Here is a 20,344-nt window from a genome sequence, read left to right as displayed (position 1 = left end):
ATCTCTCTCCCCCAACCCCCTTTCTCCTGTGGGATCTCTCTCCCCCATCCCCTTCCTGTTGTGTGATTTCTCTTCCACATCCCCCTTCCTCCTGTGGGGTCTGTCTTCCCCATCCCCCTTCCTCCTGTGGGATCTCTCTCCCCCATCCCCCTTCCTCCTGTGGGATCTCTCTTATGGAATTATGGAAAACCCTGAACATCCTCTACATAGCACCATCCAGAGACAGAGAAGCAGTTTCAGCGACAGGTTGCTATCGATGCAATGCTCCTCAGACAGGATGAAGAGATCAATACTCCACAATGCCATTCGGCTTTACAATTCAACTGCCAGGATTCAGATAGGTTAAAGTGCCGGGGTTAGGACTCAATGTATTTAAGTAAACTACATAAGAACTTTTTAAAAGCTATTATTAATGCTTTTTGAGAGGATATTAGATGCATATCATATTTTGTACTGAGTTAAGAATTGTATGTAATTAGTTTTGCTACAATAAGTGTATGGAACATTGGAAAAAATGTTGAATTTCCCCATGGGGATGAATAAAGTATCTATCTATCTATCTATCTATCTATCTATCTATCTATCTATCTATCTATATATCTATCTATCTATCTATCTATCTATCTATCTATCTATCTATCTATCTATCTATCTATCTATCTTCCCTATCTCGCTTCCTCCTGTGGGGTCTCTCTTACCCATCCCCCTTCCTCCTGTGTTATCTCTCTTCCACATTCCCCTTCCTCTTGTGGAATCTCTTTACCCCATCCCGCTTTTTCCTGTTGGGCCTCTGTTCCCATCACCACATCTCCTGTGGGATCTGTCTTCCCCATCCCCCTTCCTCCTGTGGGAAAACTCTTCTCCATCCCTTCCTCGTGGGATCACTCTCCCCCATACCTTCCCCTTGTGGGGTCTCAATACCACATCCCCTTCCTCTTGTGGGATCTCACTTCCCCATCCCCCTTCCCCCCCGTGGGATCTCTCTTCCCCATCCCCCCTTACTCCTGTGGGATCTCCCTTCCCCATCCCCTTCCTCCCTTGGGATCTCACTTCCCCATCCCCCTTCCCCTTGTGGGATCTCTCTTCCCCATCCCCCTTGCTCCTGTGGGATCTCTCTCCCCCATTCCCCTTCCTCCTGTGGGATCTATGTCCCCAATCGACCTTCCTCCTGTGTGATCCCTCTTCCCCATCCCTTTCCCCGGTGGGATCTCTCTCCCCAATTCCCCTTCCCCCTGTGGAATATCTCTTCCCCATTCCCCTTCCTCCTGTGTGATCTCCCTTCCCCATCCCCTTCCTCCTGTGTGATCTCTCTTCCCCATCCCTTCCACCTGTGGGATCTCTCTCCCACATCCCCCTTCCTCTTGTGTAATTTCTCTTCCACATCCCCCTTCCTCCTGTGGGGTCTGTCTTCCCAATCCCCCTTCCTCCTGTGGGATGTCTCTTCCCCATCCCCCTTCCTCCTGTGGGATCTCTCTTCGCTATCTCCCTTCCTCCTGTGGGATCTCTCTCCCCAATCCCCCTTCCCCCTGTGGGATATCTCTTCCCCATTCCCCTTCCTCCTGTGTGATCTCCCTTCCCCATCCCCTTCCTCCTGTGTGATCTCTCTTCCCCATCCATTCCTCCTGTGGGATCTCTCTCCCACATCCCCCTTCCTCTTGTGTGATTTCTCTTCCACATCCCCCTTCCTCCTGTGGGGTCTGTCTTCCCCATCCCCCTTCCTCCTGTGGGATGTCTCTTCCCCATCCCCCTTCCTCCTGTGGGATCTCTCTTCGCTATCTCCCTTCCTCCTGTGGGGTCTGTCTTCCCCATCCCCCTTCCTGCTGTGGGATGCCTCTTCCCGATCCCCCTTCCTGCTGTGGGATCTCACTTCGCTATTCCCTTCCTCCTGTGGGGTCTCTCTTCCCCATCCCCCTTCCTCCTGTGCGATCTCTCTCCCACATTCCCCTTGCTCTTGTGCGATCTCTCTCCCCATCCCCCCTTCCTCCTGAGGGATCTCTCTTCCCTATCACCCTTCCTCCTGTGGGGTCTCACTTCCCCATCCCCCCTTCCTCCTGTGTGATCTCTCACCCACATTCCCCTTCCTCTTGTGGGATCTCTCTACCCCATCCCCCTTTTTCCTGTTGGGCCTCTGTTCCTATCACAACACCTCCTGTGGGATCTCTCTTCCACATCCCCCTTCCTCCTGTGGGATCTCTCTGCCCCAACCCCCCTTTCTCCTGTGGTATCTCTCTTCCCCATCCCTTCCTCCTGTGGGATCTCTCTCCCCCATCCCCTTCCTGTTGTGTGATTTCTCTTCCACATCCCCCTTCAGCCTTTGGGGTCTGTCTTCCCCATCCCCCTTCCTCCTGTGGGATCTCTCTTCCCTATCTCCCTTCCTCGTGTGGGGTCTCTCTTCCCCATCCCCCTTCCTCCTGTGTGATCTCTCTCCCACATTCCCCTTCCTCTTGTGGGATCTCTCTACCCCATCCCCCTTTTTCCTTTTGGGCCTCTGTTCCCATCACCACATCTCCTGTGGGATCTGTCTTCCCCATCCCCCTTCCTCCTGTGGGATATCTCTTCCCAATCGCCTTCCACTTGTGGGATTTCACTTCCCAATCCCCCTTCCTCCTGTGGGGGCTCATTTCCCCATCCCCCTTCCTCCTGTGAGATCTCTCTTCCTCATTCCCCTTCCTCCTGTGTGATCTCCCTTCCCCATCCCTTTCCTCCTGTGGGATCTCTCTCCCCCATCCCTCTTCCTCCTGTGGGATCTATCTCCCCAACTGACCATCCTCCTTTGGGATCTCTCTTCCCCATCCTCCTTCCGCCTGTGTGATCTCTCTTCCCCATCCCCCTTCCTCCTTTGCGATCTCTCTTACCCGTCTCCATTCCTCCTGTGGGATCTCTCTCCCCTATCCACCTTCCTCCTGTGGGATATCTCTTCCCCATCGCCTTCCACTTGTGGGATTTCACTTCCCCAGCGCCCTTCCTCCTGTGGGGTCTCTTTTCCCCATCCCCCTTCCTCCTGTGGGATCTCTCTTCCCCATTCCCCTTCCTCCTGTGTGATCTCCCTTCCCCATCCCTTTCCTCCTGTGGGATCTCTCTCCCCCATCCCTCTTCCTCCTGTGGGATCTATCTCCCCAATTGACCATCCTCCTTTGGGATCTCTCTTCCCCATCCCCCTTCCTCCTGTGTGATCTCTCTTCCCCATCCCCCTTCCTCCTTTGCGATGTCTCTTACCCGTCTCCATTCCTCCTGTGGCATCTCTCTCCCCTATCAACCTTCCTCCTGTGGGATCTCTCTCCCCCATCCCTCTTCCTCCTGTGGGATCTCTCTTCCCCATACCCGTTTCTCCTGTGGGATTTCTCTTCCACATCCCCCTTCCTCCTGTGGGATCTCTCTTCCGCTTCCCCCGTCCTCCTGTGCGATAACTCTTCCACATCCCTTCCTCTTGTGGGATCACTCTCCCCCATCCCTTCGTCTTGTGGGATCTCCCTTCCAAATCCCCTTCCTCCTGTGGGATCTCACTTCCCCATCCCCCTTCCTCTTGTGGGATCTCTCTCCCCCATTCCCCTTCCTCCTGTGGGATCTATCTCCCCAATCGACCTTCCTCCTGTGTGATCCCTCTTTCCCATCCCTTTCCTCCGGTGGGATCTCTCTCCCCCATCCCCCTTCCTCCTGAGGGATATCTCTTCCCCATCGCCTTCCTCCTGTGGGATTTCTCTTCCACATCCCCATTCCTCCTGTGGGGTCTCTTTTCCCCATCCCCCTTCCTCCTGTGGGATCTCTCTTCCCCAACACATCCTCCTCTGGAATCTTTCTCCCCCATCCCTCTTCCTCCTGTGGGATCTCTCTTCCCCATCCCTCTTCCTCTTATGCGATCTCTCTTCTGCATCCACCTTCCTCCTTTGGGATCTCTCTGCCCACCCCCCTCCATCCTGTGGGATCTCTCTTCCCCATCCCCTTCCTCCTGTGTGATCTCTCTTCCCCATCCCTTCCACCTGTGGGATCTCTCTCCCACATCCCCCTTCCTCTTGTGTAATTTCTCTTCCACATCCCCCTTCCTCCTGTGGGGTCTGTCTTCCCAATCCCCCTTCCTCCTGTGGGATGTCTCTTCCCCATCCCCCTTCCTCCTGTGGGATCTCTCTTCGCTATCTCCCTTCCTCCTGTGGGATCTCTCTCCCCAATCCCCCTTCCCCCTGTGGGATATCTCTTCCCCATTCCCCTTCCTCCTGTGTGATCTCCCTTCCCCATCCCCTTCCTCCTGTGTGATCTCTCTTCCCCATCCATTCCTCCTGTGGGATCTCTCTCCCACATCCCCCTTCCTCTTGTGTGATTTCTCTTCCACATCCCCCTTCCTCCTGTGGGGTCTGTCTTCCCCATCCCCCTTCCTCCTGTGGGATGTCTCTTCCCCATCCCCCTTCCTCCTGTGGGATCTCTCTTCGCTATCTCCCTTCCTCCTGTGGGGTCTGTCTTCCCCATCCCCCTTCCTGCTGTGGGATGCCTCTTCCCGATCCCCCTTCCTGCTGTGGGATCTCACTTCGCTATTCCCTTCCTCCTGTGGGGTCTCTCTTCCCCATCCCCCTTCCTCCTGTGCGATCTCTCTCCCACATTCCCCTTGCTCTTGTGCGATCTCTCTCCCCATCCCCCTTCCTCCTGAGGGATCTCTCTTCCCTATCTCCCTTCCTCCTGTGGGGTCTCACTTCCCCATCCCCCTTCCTCCTGTGTGATCTCTCACCCACATTCCCCTTCCTCTTGTGGGATCTCTCTACCCCATCCCCCTTTTTCCTGTTGGGCCTCTGTTCCTATCACAACACCTCCTGTGGGATCTCTCTTCCACATCCCCCTTCCTCCTGTGGGATCTCTCTGCCCCAACCCCCTTTCTCCTGTGGTATCTCTCTTCCCCATCCCTTCCTCCTGTGGGATCTCTCTCCCCCATCCCCTTCCTGTTGTGTGATTTCTCTTCCACATCCCCCTTCAGCCTTTGGGGTCTGTCTTCCCCATCCCCCTTCCTCCTGTGGGATCTCTCTTCCCTATCTCCCTTCCTCGTGTGGGGTCTCTCTTCCCCATCCCCCTTCCTCCTGTGTGATCTCTCTCCCACATTCCCCTTCCTCTTGTGGGATCTCTCTACCCCATCCCCCTTTTTCCTTTTGGGCCTCTGTTCCCATCACCACATCTCCTGTGGGATCTGTCTTCCCCATCCCCCTTCCTCCTGTGGGATATCTCTTCCCAATCGCCTTCCACTTGTGGGATTTCACTTCCCAATCCCCCTTCCTCCTGTGGGGGCTCATTTCCCCATCCCCCTTCCTCCTGTGAGATCTCTCTTCCTCATTCCCCTTCCTCCTGTGTGATCTCCCTTCCCCATCCCTTTCCTCCTGTGGGATCTCTCTCCCCCATCCCTCTTCCTCCTGTGGGATCTATCTCCCCAACTGACCATCCTCCTTTGGGATCTCTCTTCCCCATCCTCCTTCCGCCTGTGTGATCTCTCTTCCCCATCCCCCTTCCTCCTTTGCGATCTCTCTTACCCGTCTCCATTCCTCCTGTGGGATCTCTCTCCCCTATCCACCTTCCTCCTGTGGGATATCTCTTCCCCATCGCCTTCCACTTGTGGGATTTCACTTCCCCAGCGCCCTTCCTCCTGTGGGGTCTCTTTTCCCCATCCCCCTTCCTCCTGTGGGATCTCTCTTCCCCATTCCCCTTCCTCCTGTGTGATCTCCCTTCCCCATCCCTTTCCTCCTGTGGGATCTCTCTCCCCCATCCCTCTTCCTCCTGTGGGATCTATCTCCCCAATTGACCATCCTCCTTTGGGATCTCTCTTCCCCATCCCCCTTCCTCCTGTGTGATCTCTCTTCCCCATCCCCCTTCCTCCTTTGCGATGTCTCTTACCGTCTCCATTCCTCCTGTGGCATCTCTCTCCCCTATCAACCTTCCTCCTGTGGGATCTCTCTCCCCCATCCCTCTTCCTCCTGTGGGATCTCTCTTCCCCATACCCGTTTCTCCTGTGGGATTTCTCTTCCACATCCCCCTTCCTCCTGTGGGATCTCTCTTCCGCTTCCCCCGTCCTCCTGTGCGATAACTCTTCCACATCCCTTCCTCTTGTGGGATCACTCTCCCCCATCCCTTCGTCTTGTGGGATCTCCCTTCCAAATCCCCTTCCTCCTGTGGGATCTCACTTCCCCATCCCCCTTCCTCTTGTGGGATCTCTCTCCCCCATTCCCCTTCCTCCTGTGGGATCTATCTCCCCAATCGACCTTCCTCCTGTGTGATCCCTCTTTCCCATCCCTTTCCTCCGGTGGGATCTCTCTCCCCCATCCCCCTTCCTCCTGAGGGATATCTCTTCCCCATCGCCTTCCTCCTGTGGGATTTCTCTTCCACATCCCCATTCCTCCTGTGGGGTCTCTTTTCCCCATCCCCCTTCCTCCTGTGGGATCTCTCTTCCCCAACACATCCTCCTCTGGAATCTTTCTCCCCCATCCCTCTTCCTCCTGTGGGATCTCTCTTCCCCATCCCTCTTCCTCTTATGCGATCTCTCTTCTGCATCCACCTTCCTCCTTTGGGATCTCTCTGCCCACCCCCCTCCATCCTGTGGGATCTCTCTTCCCCATCCCCCTTCCTCCTGTGGGATCTCACTTCGCTATTTCCTTCCTCCTGTGGGGTCTCTCTTCCCCATCCCCCTTCCTCCTGTGCGATCTCTCTCCCACATTCCCCTTTCTCTTGTGGGATCTCTCTATCCCATCCCCCTTTTTCCTGTGGTATCTCTCTTCCCCATCCCTTCCTCCTGTGGGATCTCTCTCCCCCATCCCCTTCCTGTTGTGTGATTTCTCTTCCACATCCCCCTTCAGCCTGTGGGGTCTGTCTTCCCCATCCCCCTTCCTCCTGTGGGATCTCTCTCCCCCATCCCCCTTCCTCCTGTGGGATCTCTCTTCCCTATCTCCCTTCCTCCTGTGGGGTCTCTCTTCCCCATCCCCCTTCCTCCTGTGTGATCTCTCTCCCACATTCCCCTTCCTCTTGTGGGATCTCTCTACCCCATCCCCCTTTTTCCTGTTGGGCCTCTGTTCCCATCACCACATCTCCTGTGGGATCTGTCTTCCCCATCCCCCTTCCTCCTGTGGGATATCTCTTCCCAATCGCCTTCCACTTGTGGGATTTCACTTCCCAATCCCCCTTCCTCCTGTGGGGGCTCATTTCCCCATCCCCCTTCCTCCTGTGAGATCTCTCTTCCTCATTCCCCTTCCTCCTGTGTGATCTCCCTTCCCCATCCCTTTCCTCCTGTGGGATCTCTCTCCCCCATCCAACTTCCTCCTGTGGGATCTATCTCCACAATTGACCATCCTCCTTTGGGATCTCTCTTCCCCATCCTCCTTCCGCCTGTGTGATCTCTCTTCCCCATCCCCCTTCCTCCTTTGCGATCTCTCTTACCCGTCTCCATTCCTCCTGTGGGATCTCTCTCCCCTATCCACCTTCCTCCTGTGGGATATCTCTTCCCCATCGTCTTCCACTTGTGGGATTTCACTTCCCCAGCCCCCTTCCTCCTGTGGGGTCTCTTTTCCCCATCCCCCTTCCTCCTGTGGGATCTCTCTTCCCCATTCCCCTTCCTCCTGTGTGATCTCCCTTCCCCATCCCTTTCCTCCTGTGGGATCTCTCTCCCCCATCCCTCTTCCTCCTGTGGGATCTATCTCCCCAATTGACCATCCTCCTTTGGGATCTCTCTTCCCCATCCCCTTTCCTCCTGTGTGATCTCTCTTCCCCATCCCCCTTCCTCCTTTGCGATGTCTCTTGCCTGTCTCCATTCCTCCTGTGGGATCTCTCTCCCCTATCAACCTTCCTCCTGTGGGATCTCTCTCCCCCATCCCTCTTCCTCCTGTGGGATCTCTCTTCCCCATACCTGTTTCTCCTGTGGGATTTCTCTTCCACATCCCCCTTCCTCCTGTGGGATCTCTCTTCCCCTTCCCCCTTCCTCCTGTGGGTTCTCTCTTCCCCATCCCTCTTTCCTCAGGTGGGGTCTGTCTTCCTCATCACCCTTCCTACTGTGGGATGTCTCTTCCCCATCCCCCTTCCTCCTGTGGGATGCCTCTTCCCCATCCCCCTTAATCCTGTGGGATCTCACTTCGCTATCTCCCTTCCTCCTGTGGGGTCTCTCTTCCCCATCCCCCTTCCTCCTGTGGGTTGTCTCTTCCCCATCCCCCTTCCTCCTGTGGGATGCCTCTTCCCCATCCCCCTTCCTCCTGTGGGATCTCACTTCGCTATCTCCCTTCCTCCTGTGGGGTCTCTCTTCCCCATCCCCCTTCCTCCTGTGGGATCTCACTTCGCTATCTCCCTTCCTCCTGTGCGATCTCTCTCCCACATTCCCCTTGCTCTTGTGGGATCTCTCCATCCCATCCCCCTTTTTCCTGTTGGTCCTCTGTTCCCATCACCACACCTCCTGTGGGATCTGTCTTCCCCATCCCCCTTCCTCCTGTGGGATCTCTGTCCCCCATCCCCCTTCCTCCTGTCGGATCTCTCTTATGGAATTATGGAAAACCCTGAACATCCTCTACATAGCACCATCCAGAGAGAGAGAAGCAGTTTCAGCGACAGGTTGCTATCGATGCAATGCTCCTCAGACAGGATGAAGAGATCAATACTCCACAATGCCATTCGGCTTTACAATTCAACTGCCAGGAGTAAGATAGGTTAAAGTGCCGGGGTTAGGACTCAATGTATTTAAGTAAACTACATAAGAACTTTTTAAAAGCTATTATTAATGCTTTTTGAGAGGATATTAGATGCATATCATATTTCTACTGAGTTAAGAATTGTATGTAATTAGTTTTGCTACAATAAGTGTATGGGACATTGGAAAAAATGTTGAATTTCCCCATGGGGATGAATACAGTATCTATCTATCTATCTATCTATCTATCTATCTATCTATCTATCTATCTATCTATCTATCTATCTATCTATCTATCTATCTATCTTCCCTACCTCGCTTCCTCCTGTGGGGTGTCTCTTACCCATCCCCCTTCCTCCTGTGTTATCTCTCTTCCACATTCCCCTTCGTCTTGTGGAATCTCTTTACCCCATCCCGTTTTTTCCTGTTGGGCCTCTGTTCCCATCACCACATCTCCTGTGGGATCTGTCTTCCCCATCCCCCTTCCTCCTGTGGGATAACTCTTCTCCATCCCTTCCTCGTGGGATCACTCTCCCCCATACCTTCCCCTTGTGGGATCTCAATACCCCATCCCCTTCCTCTTGTGGGATCTCACTTCCCCATCCCCCTTCCCCCCGTGGGATCTCTCTTCCCCATCCCCCTTCCTCCTGTGGGATCTCACTTCCCCATCCCCCTTCCCCTTGTGGGATCTCTCTTCCCCATCCCCCTTCCCCTTGTGGGATCTCTCTCCCCAATCCCCCTTCCCCCTGTAGGATATCTCTTCCCCATCCCCCTTCCTCCTTTGGGATCTCACTTCGCTATACCCTTCCTCCTGTGGGGTCTCTCTTCCCCATCCCCCTTCCTCCTGTGCGATCTCTCTCCCACATTCCCCTTGCTCTTGTGGGATCTCTCTCCCCCATCCCCCTTCCTCCTGTGGGGTCTCTCTTCCCTATCTCCCTTCCTCCTGTGGGGTCTCTCTTCCCCATCCCCATTCCTCCTGTGTGATCTCTCTCCCACATTCCCCTTCCTCTTGTGGGATCTCTCTACCCCATCCCCCTTTTTCCTGTTGGGCCTCTGTTCCCATCACCACATCTCCTGTTGGATCTGTCTTCCCCAACCCCCTTCCTCCTGTGGGATAACTCTTCCCCATCCCTTCCTCTTGTGGGATCTCCCTTCCCCATCACCTTCCTCCTGTGGGATCTCACTTCCCCATCCCCCTTCCCCCAGTGGGATCTCTCTTCCCCATCCCCCTTGCTCCTGTGGGATCTCTCTTCCCCATTCCCCTTCCTCTTGTGGGATCTCTCTCCCCCATTCCCCTTCCTCCTGTGGGATCTATCTCCCCAATTGACCTTCCGCCTGTGTGATCCCTCTTCCCCATCCCTTTCCTCCGGTGGGATCTCTCTCCCCCATCCCCCATCCTCCTGTGGGATCTCTCTCCCCCATCCCCCATCCTCCTGTGGGATAACTCTTCCCCATCCCTTCCTCTTGTGGGATCACTCTCCCCCATCCCTTCCTCTTGTGGGTTCTCCCTTCCCCATCCCCTTCCTCCTGTGGGATCTCACACCCCATCCCCCTTTCTCCTGTGGTATCTCTCTTCCCCATCCCTTCCTCCTGTGGGATCTCTCTCCCCCATCCCCCTTCCTCTTGTGTGATTTCTCTTCCACATCCCCCTTCCTCCTGTGGGGTCTGTCTTCCCCATCCCCCTTCCTCCTGTGGGATCTCTCTTCGCTATCTCCCTTCCTCCTGTGGGGTCTGTCTTCCCCATCCCCCTTCCTGCTGTTGGATTCCTCTTCCCCATCCCCCTTCCTCCTTTGGGATCTCACTTCGCTATTCCCTTCCTCCTGTGGGGTCTCTCTTCCCCATCCCCCTTCCTCCTGTGCGATCTCTCTCCCACATTCCCCTTGCTCTTGTGGGATCTCTCTCCCCCATCCCCCTTCCTCCTGTGGGGTCTCTCTTCCCTATCTCCCTTCCTCCTGTGGGGTCTCTCTTCCCCATCCCCATTCCTCCTGTGTGATCTCTCTCCCACATTCCCCTTCCTCTTGTGGGATCTCTCTACCCCATCCTCCTTTTTCCTGTTGGGCCTCTGTTCCCATCACCGCATCTCCTGTGGGATCTGTCTTCCCCATCCCCCTTCCTCCTGTGGGATAACTCTTCCCCATCCCTTCCTCTTGTGGGATCACTCTCCCGCATCCCTTCCCCCTGTGGGATCTCTCTTCCCCATCCCCCTTGCTCCTGTGGGATCTGTCTTCCCCATTCCCCTTCCTCTTGTGGGATCACTCTCCCCCATTCCCCTTCCTCCTGTGGGATCTATCTCCCCAATCGACCTTCCTCCTGTGTGATCCCTCTTCCCCATCCCTTTCCTCCGGTGGGATCTCTCTCCCCCATCCCCCATCCTCCTGTGGGATAACTCTTCCCCATCCCTTCCTCTTGTGGGATCACTCTCCCCCAACCCTTCCTCTTGTGGTATCTCCCTTCCCCATCCCCTTCCGCCTGAGGGATCTCACTTCCCCATCCCCCTTCCTCCTGTGGGATGTCTCTTCCCCATCCCCCTTGCTCCTGTGGGATCTCCCTTCCCCATCCCTGTCCTCCCTTGGGATCTCACTTCCCCATCCCCCTTCCCCCTGTGGGATCTCTCTTCCCCATCCCCCTTGCTCTTGTGGGATCTCTCTCCCCCATCCCCCTTCCTCCTGTGGGGTCTCTCTTCCCTATCTCCCTTCCTCCTGTGGGGTCTCTCTTCCCCATCCCCATTCCTCCTGTGTGATCTCTCTCCCACATTCCCCTTCCTCTTGTGGGATCTCTCTACCCCATCCTCCTTTTTCCTGTTGGGCCTCTGTTCCCATCACCGCATCTCCTGTGGGATCTGTCTTCCCCATCCCCCTTCCTCCTGTGGGATAACTCTTCCCCATCCCTTCCTCTTGTGGGATCACTCTCCCGCATCCCTTCCCCCTGTGGGATCTCTCTTCCCCATCCCCCTTGCTCCTGTGGGATCTCTCTTCCCCATTCCCCTTGCTCTTGTGGTATCTCTCCCCCATCCCCCTTCCTCCTGTGGGATCTCTCTCCCCCATCCCCCTTCCTCCTGTGGGATCTCTCTTCCCTATCTCCCTTCCTCCTGTGGGGTCTCTCTTCCCCATCCCCCTTCCTCCTGTGTGATCTCTCTCTCACATTCCCCTTCCTCTTGTGGGATCTCTCTTCCCCATCCCCCTTCCTCTTATGCGATCTCTCTTCCGCATCCACCTTCCTCCTGTGGGATCTCTCTGCCCATCCCCCTCCATCCTGTGGGATCTCTCTTCCCCATCCCTTTCCTCCTGTGGGATCCCTCTTCTCAATTTCTCTTCCCCCTGTGGGATCTATCTTCCCCATTCCCCTTTCCTCCTGTGGGTTCCCTCTTCTCCATCCATATTCCTCCTGTGGGATATCTCCTCCCCATCCACCTTCCTCCAGTGGGATATCTCTTCCCCATACCTTCCTCCTGTGGGATCTCCCTTCCCCATCCCCCTTCCTCTTGTGGGATCTCAATCCCCCATCCCCCTTCCTCCTGTGGGATCTCTCTTCCGCATCCCCCTTCTTCCTGTGGGATCTCTATTCCCCATCCCCATTCCTCCTGTGGGATCTCTCTTCCACATCCCACTTCCTCCTGTGGGATCTCTCTCCCCATCCCCATTCGTCTTGTGGGATCTCTCGTCCAGATCCCACTTCTTCGTGTAGGATCTCTCTTCCAGAATCCCCTTGCGAGGGATCTCTCTTCCCTACCCCCTTCCTCCTGTAAGTCCTCTGCTCCTTTGTCCCCTCTTCCTGTCGTATCTCCCCTCCCTATGTTCCATCCGCCTGTGGGATCTCCCTTTCCATTCCCACACCTTCCTATGTGATCTAACTTCCAGTTCCACATTCCACCTGTGGGATCTCACTTCCTCATCAAATTGCAACGGTGAGATATGTCTTTCCCATCCCACTTCCTCCCGTGGGTTCTCCCCTTCCCAAAATCTTTCTTCCCATGGGATCTCTCTACCCTATCTGCCTTCCTCCATTGGGATCACTTGACAATCTGACTTCCTCCTGTGGGATAGCTCTACCCCATTCCCCTTCCTCATCTGGGATCTCCCTTCCCCATCCCCTTTCGTCCTGTGGGATCTCACACCCCATCCCCCTTTCTCCTGTGGTATCTCTCTTCCCCATCCCTTCCTCCTGTGGGATCTCTCTCCTCCATCTCCCTTCCTCTTGTGTGATTTCTCTTCCACATCCCCTTCCTCCTATTGGGTCTGTCTTCCCCATCCCCCTTCCTGCTGTGGGATCTCTCTCCCCCATCCCCCTTCCTCCTGTGGGATCTCTCTTCCCTATCTCCCTTCCTCCTCTGGGGTCTCTCTTCCCCATCCCCCTTTTTCCTGTTGGGCCTCTGTTCCCATCACCACATCTCCTGTGGGATCTGTCTTCCACATCCCCCTTCCTCCTGTGGGATAACTCTTCCCCATCCCTTCCTCTTGTGGGATCACTCTCCCCCATCCCTTCCTCTTGTGGGATCTCCCTTCCCCATCCCCTTCCTCCTGTGGGATCTCACTTCCCCATCCCCCGTCCCCCTGTGGGATCTCTCTTCCCCATCCCCCTTGCTCCTGTGGGATCACTCTTCCCCATTCCCCTTCCTCTTGTGGGATCTCTCTCCCCCATTCCCCTTCCTCCTGTGGGATCTATCTCCCCAATCGACCTTCCTCCTGTGTGATCTCTCTTCCCCATCCCTTCCTCCTGTGGGATCTCTCTCCCCCATCCCCTTTCCTCTTGTGTGATTTCTCTTCCACATCCCCCTTCCTCCTGTGGGGTCTGTCTTCCCCATCCCCCTTCCTCCTGTGGGATGTCTCTTCCCCATCCCCCTTCCTCCTGTGGGATCTCACTTCGCTATTCCCTTCCTCCTGTGGGGACTCTCTTCCCCATCCCCCTTCCTCCTGTGCGATCTCTCTCCCACATTCCCCTTGCTCTTGTGGGATCTCTCTCCCCCATCCCCCTTCCTCCTGTGGGGTCTCTCTTCCCTATCTCCCTTCCTCCTGTGGGGTCTCTCTTTCCCATCCCCATTCCTCCTGTGTGATCTCTCTCCCACATTCCCCTTCCTCTTGTGGGATCTCTCTACCCCATCCCCCTTTTTCCTGTTGGGCCTCTGTTCCCATCACCACATCTCCTGTGGGATCTGTCTTCCCCAACCCCCTTCCTCCTGTGGGATAACTCTTCCCCATCCCTTCCTCTTGTGGGATCTCCCTTCCCCATCCCCTTCCTCCTGTGGGATCTCACTTCCCCATACCCCTTCCCCCAGTGGGATCTCTCTTCCCCATCCCCCTTGCTCCTGTGGGATCTCTCTTCCCCATTCCCCTTCCTCTTGTGGGATCTCTCTCCCCCATTCCCATTCCTCCTGTGGGATCTATCTCCCCAATCGACCTTCCGCCTGTTTGATCCCTCTTCCCCATCCCTTTCCTCCGGTGGGATCTCTCTTCCCCATCCCCCATCCTCCTGTGGGATAACTCTTCCCCATCCCTTCCTCTTGTGGGATCACTCTCCCCCATCCCTTCCTCTTGTGGGTTCTCCCTTCCCCATCCCCTTCCTCCTGTGGGATCTCACACCCCATCCCCCTTTCTCCTGTGGTATCTCTCTTCCCCATCCCTTCCTCCTGTGGGATCTCTCTCCCCCATCCCCCTTCCTCTTGTGTGATTTCTCTTCCACATCCCCCTTCCTCCTGTGGGGTCTGTCTTCCCCATCCCCCTTCCTCCTGTGGGATCTCTCTTCGCTATCTCCCTTCCTCCTGTGGGGTCTGTCTTCCCCATCCCCCTTCCTGCTGTTGGATTCCTCTTCCCCATCCCCCTTCCTCCTTTGGGATCTCACTTCGCTATTCCCTTCCTCCTGTGGGGTCTCTCTTCCCCATCCCCCTTCCTCCTGTGCGACCTCTCTCCCACATTCCCCTTGCTCTTGTGGGATCTCTCTCCCCCATCCCCCTTCCTCCTGTGGGGTCTCTCTTCCCTATCTCTCTTCCTCCTGTGGGGTCTCTCTTCCCCATCCCCATTCCTCCTGTGTGATCTCTCTCCCACATTCCCCTTCCTCTTGTGGGATCTCTCTACCCCATCCTCCTTTTTCCTGTTGGGCCTCTGTTCCCATCACCGCATCTCCTGTGGGATCTGTCTTCCCCATCCCCCTTCCTCCCTTGGGATCTCACTTCCCCATCCCCCTTCCCCCTGTGAGATCTCTCTTCCCCATCCCCCTTGCTCTTGTGGGATCTCTCTACCCCATCCTCCTTTTTCCTGTTGGGCCTCTGTTCCCGTCACCGCATCTCCTGTGGGATCTGTCTTCCCCATCCCCCTTCCTCCTGTGGGATAACTCTTCCCCATCCCTTCCTCTTGTGGGATCACTCTCCCGCATCCCTTCCCCCTGTGGGATCTCTCTTCCCCATCCCCCTTGCTCCTGTGGGATCTGTCTTCCCCATTCCCCTTCCTCTTGTGGGATCACTCTCCCCCATTCCCCTTCCTCCTGTGGGATCTATCTCCCCAATCGACCTTCCTCCTGTGTGATCCCTCTTCCCCATCTCTTTCCTCCGGTGGGATCTCTCTCCCCCATCCCCCATCCTCCTGTGGGATAACTCTTCCCCATCCCTTCCTCTTGTGGGATCACTCTCCCCCATCCCTTCCTCTTGTGGTATCTCCCTTCCCCATCCCCTTCCGCCTGAGGGATCTCACTTCCCCATCCCCCTTGCTCCTGTGGGATCTCCCTTCCCCATCCCTGTCCTCCCTTGGGATCTCACTTCCCCATCCCCCTTCCCCCTGTGGGATCTCTCTTCCCCATCCCCCTTGCTCTTGTGGGATCTCTCTCCCCCATCCCCCTTCCTCCTGTGGGGTCTCTCTTCCCTATCTCCCTTCCTCCTGTGGGGTCTCTCTTCCCCATCCCCATTCCTCCTGTGTGATCTCTCTCCCACATTCCCCTTCCTCTTGTGGGATCTCTCTACCCCATCCTCCTTTTTCCTGTTGGGCCTCTGTTCCCATCACCGCATCTCCTGTGGGATCTGTCTTCCCCATCCCCCTTCCTCCTGTGGGATAACTCTTCCCCATCCCTTCCTCTTGTGGGATCACTCTCCCGCATCCCTTCCCCCTGTGGGATCTCTCTTCCCCATCCCCCTTGCTCCTGTGGGATCTCTCTTCCCCATTCCCCTTCCTCTTGTGGGATCACTCTCCCCCATTCCCCTTCCTCCTGTGGGATCTATCTCCCCAATCGACCTTCCTCCTGTGTGATCCCTCTTCCCCATCCCTTTCCTCCAGTGGGATCTCTCTCCCCCATCCCCCATCCTCCTGTGGGATAACTCTTCCCCATCCCTTCCTCTTGTGGTGTCTCCCTTCCCCATCCCCTTCCGCCTGAGGGATCTCTCTCCCGAACCCCCTTCCTCCAGTGGGATATCACTTCCTCATCCCCCTTCCTCCTGTGGGAACTCTCTTCCCCATCTCCCTTCCTCCTGTGGGATCTCTCTTCCCCACCCCCCTTCCTCTTGTGGGAACTCTCTCCCCCATCCCTCTTCCTATTGTGGGATCTATCTCCCCAATTGACCTTCCTCCTTTGGGATCTCTCTTCCCCATCCCCCTTCCTCCTGTGTGATCTCTCTTCCACATCCCCCTCCTCCTTTGCGATCTCTCTTACCCGTCTCCATTCCTCCTGTGGTATCTCTCTCCCCTATCCCCCTTCCTCCTGTGGGATCTCTCTCCCCCATCCCCCTTCCTCCTGTGGGATCTCTCTTCCCCATACCCCTTTCTCCTGTGGGATTTCTCTTCCACATCCCCCTTCCTCCTGTGGGATCTCTCTTCCCCTTCCCCCTTCCTCCTGTGGTATCCCTCTTCCCCATCCCCCTTCCTCCTGTGGGATCTCTCTTCCCCATCCCCCTTCCTCCTGTGGGATCTCTCTTCCCCTTCCCCCTTCCTCCAGTGGGATCCCTCTTCCCCATCCCTCTTTCCTCCTGTGGGATCTCTCTGCCCCATCCCCCTTCCTCTTGTGGGATCTCTCTTCCAGCTCCACCTTCCTCCTGTGGGATCTCTCTTCCACATCCACCTTCCTGCTGTGGGATCTCTCTTCCACATCCGCTTCCTTCTTTGTCTTTCCATTCTTTACCTTAGGTGATGTCTCTTCCTCCATCTCCCTGCGACATTTCTCGATTCTCAAATCTTCCTCACTGTTTGACTTTCTCCCCCTCACCCCTGCCCTTTCCGACTGTCTCACGTCAGAAACACTTTTCTAACCATCAGGGAATGCGACAGAATATGTGGAGTTCACAGGGTCACACTGACAGACGAGATTACTGACATTCGGTGAATTCATTGGAGCTGGGCAGAGAGGGACATTGACAGTGATGGGAACTACGATCATTGAATGAATAAAGTGTTTAATGTTTCCGGAAATATCCGAGTGAGAGAAATGCCCTCAGACCCACAGTTTTAATCACTATGTTCATCAATTTGTCTGTTTGTGTTTAGACTGAACACTAATAAACTGGGAGATTCAGGATTGAAACTGGTGTCTGCGGCTCTGAGGAACCCGGAGTGTAAAATACAGAAACTGCGGTAAGTACCAGACTGTGGGAGATTGTGTTTACAGTCACTGGGTGTCTGACACTGAACATTAATGTGATCAGTAATTGTGTTACTGATAAACACTGGGGATTTGTACCGTCTCCTGTCTCTCTGTGTCCTTCACCCTCACTCTCTCTCATCTCCAGGCTGGAGAATGTCGGTCTCACAGATTCTGGTGCCGAGGATCTCGCCTCCGCTCTCAGTACAAACCCATCACTCACGGAGCTGGACCTGAGTGATAATAAACTGGGGGATTCAGGAGTGAAACTGGTGTCTGCGGCTCTGAGGAACCCGGAGTGTAAAATACAGAAACTGCGGTAAGTACCAGACTGTGGGAGATTGTGTTTACAGTCACTGGGTGTCCGACACTGAACATTAATGTGATCAGTAATTGTGTTTCTGATAAATACTGTGGATTTGTACCGTCTCCTGTCTCTCTGTGTCCTTCACCCTCACTCTCTCTCATCTCCAGGCTGAGGGGTGTCGGTCTCACAGATTCTGGTGCCGAGGATCTCGCCTCCGCTCTCAGTACAAACCCATCACTGACGGAGCTGGACCTGAGTGTTAATGACCTGGGAGATTCGGGAGTGAAACTGGTGTCTGTGGCTCTGAGGAACCCGGAGAGTAAAATACAGAAACTGCGGTAAGAACTAGACTGTGGGAGATTGTGTCTACAGTCACTGGGTGTCTGACACTGAACATTAATGTGATCAGTAATTGTGTTACTGACAAACACTGGGGATTTGTACCGTCTCCTGTCTCTCTGTGTCCTTCACCCTCACTCTCTCTCATCTCCAGGATGAAACGTGTCGGTCTCACAGATTCTGGTGCCGAGGATCTCGTCTCCGCTCTCAGTACAAAACCATTACTGACGGAGCTGGACCTGGGTTATAATAAACTGGGAGATTCAGGAGTGAAACTGGTGTCTGCGGCTCTGAGAAACCCGGAGTGTAAAATACAGAAACTGCGGTAAGTACCAGACTGTGGCAGATTGTGTTTACAGTCACTGGGTGTCTGACACTGAACATTAATGTGATCAGTAATTGTGTTACTGATAAACACTGGGGATTTGTACCGTCTCCTGTCTCTCTGTGTCCTTCACCCTCACTCTCTCTCATCTCCAGGCTGTGGGATGTCGGTCTCACAGATTCTGGTGCCGAGGATCTCGTCTCCGCTCTCAGTACAAACCCATCACTGACGGGGCTGAACCTGGGATTAAACTCTCTGACAGACCGATCTGTCCCCGCTCTCCGCCGCCTCATACTGACCCTCCCGAGTCTGGAGTGGATCCGGTGAGTGTTTGTGTTAATGTTCAGTGTGATAAAATATCAGCGGATCCGCGGGTTTTCTGGTGATATTTGTCTGTAAGTGTTGTGGAAACATTAACCCCGGTCCCCTGTTACTGACACTGTTGTGTAATCTGTTTATTTCATCTTTATTCTCCCATCTGTTTCAGGCTGGGGGGGAATCGGTTCAGTGAGACCGGGAGGAAGGAACTGAGATCTCTGCAGGAACCCAGACCCGGACTGAGAGTGACCTGTGAAAATCTGAATGTGTGAACATCCCCGCCCGCGGGATGGGGACATTTGGCCGACTCCCCGCCCTCCCCTTTAACTCCCGCCCTTAACTTTAACGGCCGCGCGCCGGGACTGATTCCCAACGGTTTTAACGGAACCGGCTCGGGCTTCGCGCTGTGTGCGTCGCTCGCAGCGGTCCCGCAGTGACGTGTTTCCGCCTGCTGTCCATGTACGAGACTCCCACGTGACACCCCGGAGAATTACCCGGACAGGAAGAGCCCGGGGGTCCGGGGCTCAGTCTGGGACACCGGTGTCCCGGGGTGGGGGGGGGGATGATCCCGGGAGAGAATCCTTTTGCTCCCTTTGCTGAGGACGGTGCATTCGGCAGCCTGGCCGATATAATGATGTTAAATGGACAAATCCCTCGGCAGTGACCCTGGATCTGCAGCGATCCCGGACACGGCCCTGAAGTGTGATTTTATAATCATCGGTTCCCCGATGCAGAGTGACGGTGCGAAACGGGACTGATTATTCAACCGGTCACTCCTTGTCGCCGGTCAGTAAATTGTGTTTGACTGTGAGCAGATTATTTATTCCCGCACGTTAGCAGCTCACACATTGTTTCATTTATATTTCTCATAAAAAATCAATAAAGCACTGTATCTTCCTGACTTGTGTCGGACTCGAGTTTTATTTGAGGTTTCTGTTGCCCTCCACACCCTGTGCACTGCAACAGTGGGTCGGAGCTCCTCACACTGACACAGTAGCGTCTCAGCTCCAGGCTGAGGGAGGTCGGACAAGCAGAGTCTAGGAGCCCAGGATCTCATCTCCGCCAAAGCCCATTCCTGGCTAATTGACCCCCGCCTGTCCCCCGCAGTTAAAATCGACGTGAATCCACTGAGGTCCCGAGTACGAGAGTGATGGGGGGGTGGAAAACCGGCGTCAGACACAGAATGATTCTCCCTCCACACCGTCCCATCACACACTCCCGGGGTCCGACACAGAGTGAATCTCCCTCCTCACCGTCCCATCACACACTCCCCGGGTCAGACACAGAGTGAATCTCCCTCCGCACCGTCCCATCACACACTCCCGGGGTCAGACACAGAATGAATCTCCCTCCACACCGTCCCATCACACACTCCCGGGGTCAGACACAGAATGATTCTCCCTCCACACCGTCTCATCGCACACTCCCGGGGTCAGACACAGAGTGCATCTCCCTCCACACCGTCCCATCACACACTCCCGGAGTCAGACCCAGAGTGAATCTCCCTCCACACCGTCCCATCCCACACTCCCGGGGTCAGACACAGAGTGAATCTCCCTCCGCAACGTCCAATCACACAATCCCGGGGTCAGACACAGAGTGAATCTCCCTCAAAGCCATCCGATCACACAATCCCAGGGTAAGACACAGGGTGAATCTCCCTCCACACCGTCCCGTCACACACTCCCGGGGTCAGACACAGAGTGAATCTCGCTCCGCAACGTCCCATCACACACTCCCGGGGTCAGACACAGAGTGAATCTCCCTCCACACCGTCCCATCACACACTCCCGGGGTCAGACACAGAGTGAATCTCCCTCCACACCGTCCCTTCACACAGTCCTGGTGTCAGACACAGAGTGAATCTCCCTCCGCA

At 55.2% G+C, this 20,344-nt stretch overlaps 1 protein-coding gene across 1 annotated transcript in view; it reads left to right on the top strand.

Annotated features, from left to right (window-relative positions):
• LOC140722334 (NACHT, LRR and PYD domains-containing protein 12-like) overlaps window positions 1-19,355 on the top strand; it is an 83,343-nt gene extending 63,988 nt beyond the window's left edge. Inside the window, exons 7-12 of the mRNA XM_073037107.1 lie at window positions 17,086-17,172; window positions 17,328-17,498; window positions 17,654-17,824; window positions 17,980-18,150; window positions 18,306-18,473; window positions 18,638-19,355. Coding sequence (XP_072893208.1) covers window positions 17,086-17,172; window positions 17,328-17,498; window positions 17,654-17,824; window positions 17,980-18,150; window positions 18,306-18,473; window positions 18,638-18,740 — 871 coding nt within the window. The 3' untranslated portion in view covers window positions 18,741-19,355. The remainder of the gene's footprint in view (window positions 1-17,085; window positions 17,173-17,327; window positions 17,499-17,653; window positions 17,825-17,979; window positions 18,151-18,305; window positions 18,474-18,637) is intronic.
• The last annotated feature ends 989 nt before the right edge of the window (window positions 19,356-20,344 follow it).

Source organism: Hemitrygon akajei, unplaced genomic scaffold (assembly GCF_048418815.1).
Source record: "Hemitrygon akajei unplaced genomic scaffold, sHemAka1.3 Scf000075, whole genome shotgun sequence".
Classification (NCBI taxonomy): Eukaryota; Metazoa; Chordata; class Chondrichthyes; order Myliobatiformes; family Dasyatidae; genus Hemitrygon; species Hemitrygon akajei.
Note: the sequence above shows the minus strand (reverse complement) of the source record. Positions and strands in the feature narration are given on the sequence as shown.